Source organism: Hakea prostrata, chromosome 7 (assembly GCF_041222555.1).
Source record: "Hakea prostrata isolate BN-2017 chromosome 7, UWA_Hpros_2, whole genome shotgun sequence".
Lineage (NCBI taxonomy): Eukaryota > Viridiplantae > Streptophyta > Magnoliopsida > Proteales > Proteaceae > Hakea > Hakea prostrata.
Genome location: NC_142606.1, coordinates 3,988,326 through 3,997,880, shown reverse-complemented (window position 1 = coordinate 3,997,880; position 9,555 = coordinate 3,988,326). Strand labels below are relative to the sequence as shown.

Sequence of the window (9,555 nt, the reverse complement as noted above, 5' to 3'; positions counted from 1 at the left end):
GGTGGAAAACTAATGAGCCTACCCAGGCCATGACCACAAGGACATCACCACACCGACATATATTGGAGAGCAAAAAGATATGAGATTGAAGTGGTCGGACCGGTTCGAATAAATTGGGTCGAATCTAAAACAATACTGAAACCGGTTCAGCCCTGACGGTCCTGTCGACATTCCTAGATTCTCTGACAGTTTTTTTTACAGTTATTAGTTATTGACTGAGACGGGTGATAAATGGGGACGAGTAGTTGGTCTCCGATTCCGTGCAGGTTTCTGACATCGGATTCTAGACTGTCCGAGAAATCGGGTCTATTTCCAAGAAATCCTATCTAGGAGTTCGTTCCACTAATATGTTTCTCAAGCGTTAGATTGGAATTTTGTGATTGATGTCGGACAACTCTAGAAGCATCACTCGATTGGTGTGACACGTGAAAGACACGTGTAAAGAATAGAGCGGGGAGCACACCAGTCAAAATGAAGTACGGGAATGTCAGTCGAGTTTCTGACCATCCAAATGGAATCTCCCATTACCGGTTCTGGAGTCCTCCATTAACGTATGATAGTGAGGTGCGCCGCAAGGATGTCCTCCTTTTATTTATGTATATATAAACTCATCAAGTCAGTTAGGAATTAGGATTTGAAATGAATTGAAATTCTATATCATTTCTTAATTTACCTGCAGGTTCCAAACTCGAATGGCTCTCCCATGTCCAAACAGATTCGTTTCATGCGACGATCGATCGTCTCTGTCCAATAAGATGGGTTTCCTCTTCTTCTTCTCCGTTTAAATCTATTACAGGTATGCGACTTCGTTTCAGAAATAAGTTTATGTTCATTCTTCTTCTAATGGATCGTTTATGAAAGGCTTTAGCAGCTTCGTTTATAGTTCTGGCAATCGGATTTATGCTTCTTCTTTCTTTTAATTGGCCGGAAATGATTCACGGTTTTAGCTCCCTCATCATCGCGTTTTCTGCCGCAGAGATTTGAACTCCTTCGCCATCACGTTTTTCGGCAGTACAGCTTTTACTCTATTCTAGTTGAATCCACTGCCTCCTCTTCTGTTCTCTATCATCCCTTTGTTTTATGATCATCTCTTACGCCTCTGTAGATTTCATTATTCTCAGTAACTTCGTTAGTTCATTGAATCTGGTTGAATGTTTTATTTCGTAGCGAATATCTGTTAGGTATAAATTTTGTTTTGGTGTCATCAACTAATGTTGAATTTTATTTTTTTTGGTCTAAGACAGTCATTATTTCGAGAACGGATTCAACGGAGCTTCCAGGGAGAGGCTGTCGCGTTGATCACTCTGGCCGACTCTCCAGTGAAATCTTCTCACACCTTCAGGGAGTTGCGGCTTCCATCAGAAGGCATTGTTCCGTTCGTTTATGCTCTCTTTATCTTCCAGCATATTCGGTGCCAGGTTCGGCATCTCCCCATTGATTACGGCTAACATTTAACAAAATACTCTTCAACGCAATCACTACTTTGTCGAAGTTTCCTTTTGCCGTCCGCAATATCTCAGTTTTTAGCCGTTGGAGATCTACTACCTCTTAAGACAGAAATCTGGAGACAAGAAGTAGTGAAAGAAACTAGTCTTTTGTGTTATTTGTTGGATATTCTAATTGAAAGAGCATCATCTCTGAAATGGCAAAATTCTATTGTCTCTCCGTGCTAGTGGGGTGGAAGAAGAAAAGCAAGGTAAGCAGCAGTTGTGTTCAGAATTTATTTGGTTCTATGGTATTGTTTCATTTGAATTCTGTATCTAATCTTTTGTTTTCTGTTAGGTTGAGGAGGAATGTCAGGACCTTGTTGATTATAGCAAGGGAGTTGCAACCCCGCAAGTAGAGCTAAAACAGCCAGTGAAATCATCTGAACAGAATGATTCGAATTCAACTTCTTTCAGGTTCACAAATGCCATTGGTATCCAAGAGAATTCTGTTCTACAAGTTAAAGGTTGTTGGTGACGAGAAGGACATTGGGTATGAAGCAGTTCAGGCATCTTATGAAGCAGAGGACGAGCATGAAGAGGACTTATCTATTAAGCGGGAGCTCTCAGATTTTGATCTTCAAGCTTATGGAACTGAAAGAGAAGGTGAAGCAAGCCACTCAACTAACAAAAGAAATGCCTCTGGTGATTTTATTGATTGTGAGAATGACCATCAGACACAGAGAGATGTCGATTTGGGTGCCGAATTAGACCATAGCGGCCATGTTAGTGATCCTGGGATAGGCAAAGCTGCATTCTGGGCTTCTCCTGGACTTCAACGCTCGTGCTCCGACCTGATCACAACAGATGTACTGAAGAAGATGGCTGCCAGGATGACTCCTTTAAAACATCATTCTTTTGAACACTTGCAGAATTTTCAAACTATGGAGGATTTTGACCCAAAACTTCAAGGAAGCCCAGAATCGGTATGGACATCTCACAGTGCTGACAAAGTGATGTTGAGGAAACATTCTTCAAGCCAAATTCTTCCTTCCAGGAGTAGAAGACTCTGGTGGAAGCTGTTTCTCTGGAGTCACAGGAATCTGGAGAAGTCAAGAAGCATGAAAATACAGAGACTTACCACTGTCGACGTTTCAAAGCAGAAAGGTGGGTATTCATCAGACACTCTAGAACCGAACCAGGCTAAGAAGTTCGGCAGCATGGAATCACCTGGATCATTCACTGGAGAATCCAGAAGCAACAGCCCGAACTGGATCAAGAAGTTTCACCATGGAGCATCTGGTTTATGTTCTGAGAACCAATGGGTTGCTTTTCCTACAGCGTCTTCATCCATGACAAGAGTCGATCAGTGGGTAAACAGTCTTGAAACCCAGCCACCTCTTTCCGTAAATGCTGAAGAAACGGCCGATAAAGATATCGCATTTCCACCTTCTCCTGATGCATCTGCGGCAAAAAACACAAGTCATATGAACCATTGGTCTAATAATGTCACGGAGGAAGTTTTATACGCCACCAATGTTATCCAGTCTCTGAATGCTTCCTCGACTGTAGCCCATATCGCTGGCATGGGTTTGAAAGTCATCCCTCCAATTTCAGGATTTTCAAGTCTTCGATCAGTCAACTTATCAGGAAATTTCATAGGTATCATATTGAATCAAAAATATTATCAGCTGAAAGTGTCACATTTTTTTTTATCAAAATTGGATCACTAACTCATCTGTTCTGTTTTGCAGTCCATATTACTCCCGGAGCACTACCTAAGGGACTCCACATACTGAACTTGTCCAGAAACAAGATTGTTGCCATTGAGGGCCTCAGAGAATTGACACGGTTGCGAGTACTCGATTTGAGTTACAACCGGATCACCCGAATTGGGCAAGGTAAATGTTACCTGCTAACCTCTTCTGTATTTGAATTGGTATCCTTTGAACTCTTTAGCATCTCCCACAAATAAATTTTTTACTATGGTGTGGTGGTTTATAATAGCCCCATCTTTAGGTAAAATTGTTCAATGCTCCACATTAAGATTGCATTTTCAGTCCCTAGCTTTCTCTGCCACCAGGGATTGAACTGATGCCTAATTGAACAGTGAAATTCTTTCTCATCATACCAGAAAACGTGAACAAGTCAAATTATACTCCTGCAGCTAAGAAACAATCTTTATACAACTCAACTCAGCCTTATTCCTATTATTTGGAGTCAGTTACAACAACTGTTTTGAAAGTAGAAATCAAGGATAAAGAAAATTAGCTGAAGTACAAACCACCAACTCCTTGTAATGGCCACTTTACAATTAGATGAACAATTGATATAAACTTTATTGCATTTAAGGTGTTGGAGACTTGGAGTTACCATATTAGCTAATGAATACTTAATGATTCCTGTTGCTTTAATTGTTGTTAGGGTTGTCATACTGTACACTCATCAAAGAGCTGAATCTGGCTGGGAACAAGATCAGTGAGGTAGAGGGGCTGCACAGGCTGTTGAAGTTGATGGTCTTGGATCTAAGCTTCAACAAAATAGCAACAGCCAAAGCCCTTGGACAACTAGCAGCAAACTATGACTCCTTATTAGCTCTAAACCTGTTGGGCAATCCAATCCAGAGCAACATTGGTGAAGACCGGCTTCGGAAGACCATTTCTGGAATCCTCCCACAGCTATCTCACCTGAACAAGCAACCCATCAAGTCAAATGGGGCAAGGGAGGTAGCCACAGCCGTTGGGTTCACTGAAAGGGCCTCTCGTAGGAAAATACAGAGACGAGCGAGCAAAATTGGATCATCTTCATCCAGCAAGCACAGGAGCAGTGTTGCAGGTGCTGGACAGAAAACAAGCCATAGATCAAAGAGAAATCACCACCACATCTCCACAGGACAGAAATAATCACATGCTGCTTTCCATTAGGAACTTTCCCTTCTTGAAAATTGTGATTAGTGGTATGCAGTGGTACAATATTAAAGCTCATCTTGCCAGCGTGAAGATCTGGTTCTAACCTCAGATCAGTTACCTCTTGTAAAAAGTGCCCAAAGGCTCAGACTGTATCTGGTCTTTTGAGGATTATTTCGATATTGTTTTGTGTTGATCTTTTGATTCTCTTTTAGTGTTGTTCATGTGGTAAATGTATTTTAACTAGTTCTAATCAAAGCCTTGAAAATTCAATTGGAGGAATTCAAATTTATGTAAAACAGTTTTTTCTTAGCTAAGACCCATGTATCAGAAATTAGTTGCCATTTGCTTAAAATGTCATTGCAATCCCTCGTGTTAGGTTTCTTTTTGTAAATCCTGTTTTAACATATTAACGGATACTGAACCTGTGCCTGATCCTTGTTACTTGTACCGAAAACCGATTGTTAAACTTGAATTTGAATACTACAGATCTAGTATCTCAATCGCTTGGTTGAAAATTTTTCTCTCTTAGGTAAATTTAGAAGTTCTAAAACTTGCTTCAAATGGGTTCAACTATTATATATATGCGAGTTTGCCTCTGGCACCAAGGAGATTTGACCTTTTAACCTTATAGAGTGAGACTTGACCTTTGTCAACTAAGACAACTGAGCCAACTTCTCAGTTGAATAGGTGACATTACAAAAATTGACCTGATTTGATATAAGGAACAAATTAAGACTCATATAATGTTTTGTTTGTTAGAGTACACAAGCCGACCTTAGCTCAGTTGGTAGAGCGGAGGACTGTAGTGGGAAAACATCTCAAAGTCATCCTTAGGTCGCTGGTTCGAATCCGGCAGGTCGGAATTTTTTGTTTTATTTTTTTAAAATAATTTCTTTCTCCTTATCTCCCGGCTATATCATGTAACAATTTAACGACCCCCTCGAAAGGGAGCAGAAACAGATAGGGCAATGGCTTGGCGCCTTGTCGCCGAGAAGAATAGACTGCGCAGCTTGGAAAACCTAATAGTCTCCCACACCACCACCTCTGCCATACTCTTCTCTCCATTTCGAAAGCTTGAGAGTGCAATTTCTCTGCAAAACCCTATTGAACCATATCGTCTTTCTTTCTCTTCGTCATTCTCGACCTCGTTCATTAGTACAAAGAGGACGACGAAGAAGAAACGGAAAAAGAAAGAGAGCCCTAGAACAAAACTCGTCCAACACGAATCTACTCGCGTTCAACACTTCGAAGAACTCGTCCAACGAGACGCCTTGTTTCGTTTCGTTACCAGAAGCAAAGAATTCCTCTCCAAACAGCCCGAGCATGTTCTTCGCCTCGACGATGCTGGCAAGCTCTACCGTGAACTCGGATTCCCTCGGGGCCGCAAGGTCATTCGGTCGATCGAACGGCATCCATTGATCTTCAAGACTTATCGTCACACAGACGGTAAAATGTGGTTTGGTTTCAGCGATCTGATGGAAGATCTGCTTGACGAGGAGAACTCCATTATGGATCAAATGGAGGAAGATAGGGTTACCAAAGTCCGTAAGCTTCTCATGATGTCGGCGAAGAAACGAATTCCACTGAGTAAGATTTATCACTGTCGACTTTTATTTGGGATTCCCGAAGATTTTAGAGACCGTGTTTCTAAGTATCCAGATTATTTCAGAATTGCGGTTGAGAATGATGGGAAGCGGATACTTGAACTTGTGAATTGGGACCCTGCTTTGGCTGTGAGTGCTCTCGAGAGGGATTTTATTGCAGATGAGGATCGAGTTAAGAAAGCATTTAAATTTTCACTCAGTCATGCGAAATCCTTGGACTTAGATGAGGATGATACGACGAAACTGAACTTGGTGACCACGCTTCCTCTGGTTTCTCCCTACTCAGATGGTTCTAGGTTGAAGCTTTGGTCGCTGGAAGCGGAGAAGTATCGGGTTGGGGTTTTACATGAGTTCTTGAGCTTGACATTGGAAAAGAGGGCGTCAATACATCACATTGTGGAATTCAAGGAAGAATTCAATCTCACGAATCACACTTACCAAATGCTTCAGAAACAGCCTAGAGCGTTCTATCTCGCTGGGACCGAAATGAACTGGGCTGTATTCCTGAGAGATGCCTACGGACAAGATGGGGTTTTGATCGAGAAGGATCGACAGGTGCTCTTCAATGAGAAGCTGTATCGTACTGCTCAAAGCCTCAAGTGAGAGATCGAATCTGGATGCTATTAATAGGGAATGATTCTGAGTTTTAGGAAAATTTTGCTTAATGAATTGATTAGGAAAAGAAAAGGGAAGAAGTCGCCCTTGCCACAGGTAAAGAGCTCCTGTCCGAGCTGACCTAGCACGATGAGGGGTTGGGGACAGAAAAATAAAAATGGGCTGGACTCTTGACTAGAACATTTATGGTAGGAGATCGAATTCACTGGCCAATGTTTCCTACCTGCAGCAATGGAGAAAATACTTTAACAGGGACTAGAATCACAAGGAAGTTTGAAGTTTATTGATCAACTTCTGTGAACATGAGTCAGGTAATTTGTTCAACTAGGAGCACTTTTATACGATGCTATTCATTTCATTTTTGGGGTGAGGACTTGAGTCTCCTCCTGATTTATGTTTTGGACTTCTGCTCAGGTCTTGCCTACGGATGTCTGTATTTACTCTAGGGTGATCCACTAGTCCGATATCATTGTTCTTTTTCGGCTGTTATTGTTGTTGTGGGGCTTGTCATCTTGGTTCTTAGTTACTGAAAAACTGTAGAAAGCTACTCTTGTGCTGGATAGGTTAGCTATTATGCCTTGATGGTATCTAAGTGCTCTTCCAGCGCTAGCTGGTGTCCTAGACTGGATAACCCACAAAGACATTCCATCTTAAGTTGAATACATTGTCTCTCTAAGAGTTCATTACCAGTATGGAGCGCAGATCTAATATTAGCTGGGGCACCTGCCTCAGTGGGGAAGAGTATGCTGAAACATTGCTTTTGAAGATTGGATTGCTCTTGATATCTGAGTGGTAGCAGATCTAGTGAGCTTTACCTAGCTTTGGCTACTATTATTTCCCTATGGATGGAACTAAAGGAAAGAGTGTGTGGTAATTTTGTTACTGGTTTTAGTATATTCTGTCTGTCTTAGGGCCTTAGGGGTATGGTTATAGTTTATGCCCTTTCTTCTTTATAATTTATAGTAAATAAAGTTTGGCTGTGATCGTTAGGTACACAAGGTCGTTATTCTTCCAATCATTTCAAAAATGGTACCAGAGTGGGAATCAGTCTTGGGATTCCCACCCTAACAACTATGCTGCCATGGCCACCTTGATGCTACGCTGTTAGCGCCATAACCATCCTTTTTAGTACCTCTACCTCGGTGGTTTGATGAGCTGCTTGTTGAAGTAAAGTAGATACTAGATGCAGAGTCCAGCAACCGCCACCTGTAGTCCCCCCAGGTCACTTTTTATTTTATTTTATATCTTTGTTTGATATTGTTGTCAATGGGATTTCCCAGGAGATTGAGAGCTCAAGAGAGTTGTACTTTGCTGCTAGCTGATCAAGTGGTTTGGCTGCGGTTATCTTGTCGAAGCTCAGGTCAAGAGTAGTTACTATAACCTCTCCTGCCTTTTGAAATATTCTTACAGGAAGACTGAGAATACCTGGACATGTAGACCTGGAACTGCTGACTTTGAGTGCATGTGGGAATTACCTAATTAACTGTAACTTGCCCAACCTGATTCATGATGCTTGGTTGTACTCTCAGTTCAACTAGTAATTAGTGGTGTCCATTTGGCTGGTTGGGTTGTCTTGCTGAGTATCCTAAGCCGAACCCAATGGCCAAGGGATAAGGTCCTCGCTGAGCCCCTACCAAGAAGAAACCACTGGCTACTGCTGGTCTGAGGTAGGTTTTTCTTATCGAATATATGGTTTTGCTTGTTACCTATGGGGCTATCCTTTTTAAATTGTTAAGTCGAATTTCTTTACCAAGGTACTCATTCTGAGCTTGAAAATGTGCGCCAGAAAATGAAAGTGGATAAGACCCTTTGTTGGACCCTTTGTTGCCCAGAGGGAGAGACAAACCGTAAGCCACTTGTTAATGTAGCCAGACCCTTTGTGGTAGGTTTGTAGCTATTCCAGAGGGCGGCTCCTTCTGTCCGAACCCAAATCTACAGGTTTTTGAATACTATAACGCACATTCACCCTAAACCTGAAAATTTGGAAATGGTATCTGGTGTGCGTTGGGTTGCGTGGGTGTGGATAAATCCAGCCATTTTTGAATTCCTGCTTCCAACTGTTGCAGCTCGGTTGAATTGTATTCCTTGCATCAAATTTATTTCCTGTTATCCTCCGTTATTTGTGCAGTAATTAGAATTTCTTGCAAGTGTTGAACCATTGACTGCCCTGGTTGAGGTTCACATCATTTACAAACCTGATCATGTTAGTCTTGCAGGAAAGAGAGCAGCAACCTAACTTTGGTTTGAAGACAAAACCCATGGAGCAGGAACTGACCTCAACCAATTTGGAAGATGAGGTTTGACTAAGACTGAGGTCTCATAATCATCTTAACTCTGGAGGAATTGTTTGTGGACGAGGTTTTGTAACCCTCCTGGAAGCATTTGCTCATTTACTGTGCGGAGTGAGGCGGATAACTACCAACCTAGGAGATGGCTTATTTATGTTTTTTTGAAGACTGAAGTTAGCCATTTTGAGTTGGAAGTCTCTTGATTTGTTGCATTTTGGCTGAAAAAACTCATCAACACAAGGGTGTTATACAGTAAAATAGGCCACCTTGGATCTGTATCAAGATTGGAATACGCCATGGCAGTTACACTTATCGGATTCCTGATTCTTAAAACCACGTTGCCGGTTGAGTTTCCCGACAGTAGTGGAGGTCAAATGTTGGAGATAACTTTCAGACACTTACCTGGTGAAGTTAGCTATTGTCGAGTAAGAACTGAGATTTTGGGACAAATTATTTGCAACTTACAGGTTTACTGCTGAAAATCTATTTCCTGGATGGTTCACTCACAATTTGAGGGTTCTGGCGTCACCCGTAACATCCTTCTGATGTGCATTCCTGTGCCTGAGGGAATCGATGGATTTGCCTCCTATCCTGGTCTTATAGTGACAACAGAATAGGATCCAGACCGATTAAAAAGAATCGGAGTAAATGCCTTGGCTCTCTGAGAACACTTAAAAACAGAGGAAGACAATTAAGTGAAACTTTCTACACAAAA

General features: G+C 41.7%; 2 protein-coding genes and 1 non-coding gene across 7 annotated transcripts; all 3 read left to right on the top strand.

Annotated features, from left to right (window-relative positions):
* Nucleotides 1–644: 644 nt before the first annotated feature.
* Nucleotides 645–4,644, top strand: LOC149009088 (uncharacterized). Of its 2 annotated transcripts, none has more exons than XM_089164391.1 (5): nt 645–796; nt 1,245–1,696; nt 1,783–3,086; nt 3,179–3,325; nt 3,849–4,644. In XM_089164391.1, exons 3-5 carry the CDS (start codon nt 1,877–1,879, stop codon nt 4,325–4,327), a joined length of 1,836 nt encoding a protein of 611 aa, XP_089020517.1. In that variant the 5' UTR covers nt 645–796; nt 1,245–1,696; nt 1,783–1,876; the 3' UTR covers nt 4,328–4,644. The 2 variants fall into 2 exon arrangements, with proteins under 2 accessions (XP_089020517.1, XP_089020518.1); XM_089164392.1 differs by having other exon boundaries at nt 1,241–1,696.
* Nucleotides 4,645–5,102: 458 nt separating this feature from the next.
* Nucleotides 5,103–5,195, top strand: TRNAY-GUA (transfer RNA tyrosine (anticodon GUA)). Its single transcript has 2 exons — nt 5,103–5,139; nt 5,160–5,195. It is a non-coding gene; the product is annotated as a tRNA-Tyr (tRNA).
* A 91-nt stretch (nt 5,196–5,286) lies between these two features.
* LOC149009086 (protein WHAT'S THIS FACTOR 1 homolog, chloroplastic-like) lies at nt 5,287–9,468 on the top strand. 4 transcript variants are annotated; one of them, XM_089160841.1, is made up of 2 exons: nt 5,287–6,863; nt 8,769–9,468. In XM_089160841.1, the coding sequence occupies exon 1, from the start codon at nt 5,302–5,304 to the stop codon at nt 6,538–6,540; it is 1,239 nt and encodes a 412-aa protein (XP_089016967.1). In that variant the 5' UTR covers nt 5,287–5,301; the 3' UTR covers nt 6,541–6,863; nt 8,769–9,468. The 4 variants fall into 4 exon arrangements, with proteins under 4 accessions (XP_089016967.1, XP_089016968.1, XP_089016966.1 ...); XM_089160842.1 differs by having other exon boundaries at nt 8,761–9,468; XM_089160840.1 differs by having other exon boundaries at nt 6,967–9,468.
* Nucleotides 9,469–9,555: the final 87 nt, after the last annotated feature.